This window comes from Lipotes vexillifer, unplaced genomic scaffold, assembly GCF_000442215.2.
Source record: "Lipotes vexillifer unplaced genomic scaffold, Lipotes_vexillifer_v1.1 scaffold1223, whole genome shotgun sequence".
Classification (NCBI taxonomy): domain Eukaryota; kingdom Metazoa; phylum Chordata; class Mammalia; order Artiodactyla; family Lipotidae; genus Lipotes; species Lipotes vexillifer.
The window spans coordinates 553,663-555,160 of record NW_006795957.1 but is presented as its reverse complement, the minus strand read 5'-3'; the positions used below and the strand labels follow the sequence as shown (position 1 = coordinate 555,160).

Below are 1,498 nucleotides of genomic sequence, written 5' to 3'. Positions count from 1 at the left end.
TGGCATGTGGGATCTTTCCAGACTGGGGCACGAACCCGCGTCCCCTGCATCAACAGGCGGACTCTCAACCACTGCGCCACCAGGGAAGCCCAACCTCACTAGAATTTATCTTGACGGAAGAAGCAACACAATCTCATCCCAAAAGGGCAGCCGGCTAAGCTGAGGCCATTCACCGAGTGTCACCACCCCCGCCAGGAGGGGTGGTGTCTTCCTTGGCCAGGGTCCTTCCTCTCTAGGGGGCCTCCCAGCACCGGGCGCTGTGCGGGACAGAGCAGCAGCAGACACGAACCTCACTTCTGAGTCCTACAGGGTCTCTGGCTGTGGGCCCGAGAGACCACAGCTGACCCTCGCACAGTAACTGGTGAGTGCCCTGGGGTGAGTGACAGCACTGCGTCTCCCGGCTGCAGATGGGCTCCTGAGCCCTGAGCAGAGGGTCGTCATGGCACACAACTGGGCAACACCTGAGAGGGCCCGGCATGCTGCCTGTGATGAAACAGACCAGGCCAGGGCCCCGGCCCCCACATGCAGGCCCTAAGGGGCCAGCCGGGCCTTTCTGTCACTACCCAACTCAGGAACAACCCCACAGCACGCCCTTTGGTGACTGTTCCACTTTTTCTTGGGCGTCATGGACTCATCTTCTACCCTCACAGCACTGGCTGCGCCGGTCACTGAGCACGTCCCCCAGGAGCCTGCATGGCCCCCAGGGCCCAGTGTGAGTCCACAGGCGGTGGCTCCACTCCCACCCCGACACAGTCTCCCCCTTCAGACTCTCGCTGTCTGATCTTCCCTTCACTATGTACCCATTGCTGTCGTAAGGCTGCTCGTGAAATTGACAAAACAGTAAAACTTTTAATTTTTTCTCTGTCAGCAAAAAACTTGGACAATAAAGAACGTAGTTCACGAGCGCAAGGCCAGAAGCGACTGCTGCCAGTGTTACAGGACAAACACAAATAATCAGACCTGGTCATTGAAAACCATCTCTCATGAGGCCCTGAGGCCTCCGCGGGCGGAGGTAGGCCAGCTCTGAGTCTGTGAGTGTCTGTCCCACAAGCTCCGCAGCCCAGCTCTGCACAGCCAGCCCCTGTGTCTCAGGACGCCCACGCCTCCTGCCTGGTCCTCAAGAGGCGGGGAGAGGGCCCAAGGCTGGCTGCTCTCCAGGCCGAGCGCCACGTGGGGCTGGGCGGGCAGTGGGGCCACTAGGAGGATGCGGGGAGGACAGCAAGAGGAGCACGCCGCAGCAGTGCGTGCCGCCCCGCCGCCGCACGCGCCTCGAGTCACGCGGCCAGCGGCCCCGCCCGCCGCAGCCTTGCACGCGCCGCACTCACTTCACGCTCTCCTCGTGCTCCCCGAACTCCTCGTCGTTGAAGCCAAAGTGGTCGATGAAGGCTGAAGTCATGCGCTGCATCTGGAAGTCCATGAAGGCCTGCCAGGGTGCGGGCGGCAGTCAGGGCCGGGTGTCCACAACAGCCTCCCCGCCCCGCCCCCCCCCCCCCCCCCC

At 62.6% G+C, this 1,498-nt stretch overlaps 1 protein-coding gene across 1 annotated transcript in view; it reads right to left on the bottom strand.

Moving 5' to 3' along the window:
• The window catches only part of PPP6R1 (protein phosphatase 6 regulatory subunit 1), a 24,917-nt gene that overhangs the window by 5,784 nt on the left and 17,635 nt on the right, over positions 1–1,498 (bottom strand). The window contains exon 15 of the mRNA XM_007468047.1: positions 1,326–1,423. Coding sequence (XP_007468109.1) covers positions 1,326–1,423 — 98 coding nt within the window. The remainder of the gene's footprint in view (positions 1–1,325; positions 1,424–1,498) is intronic.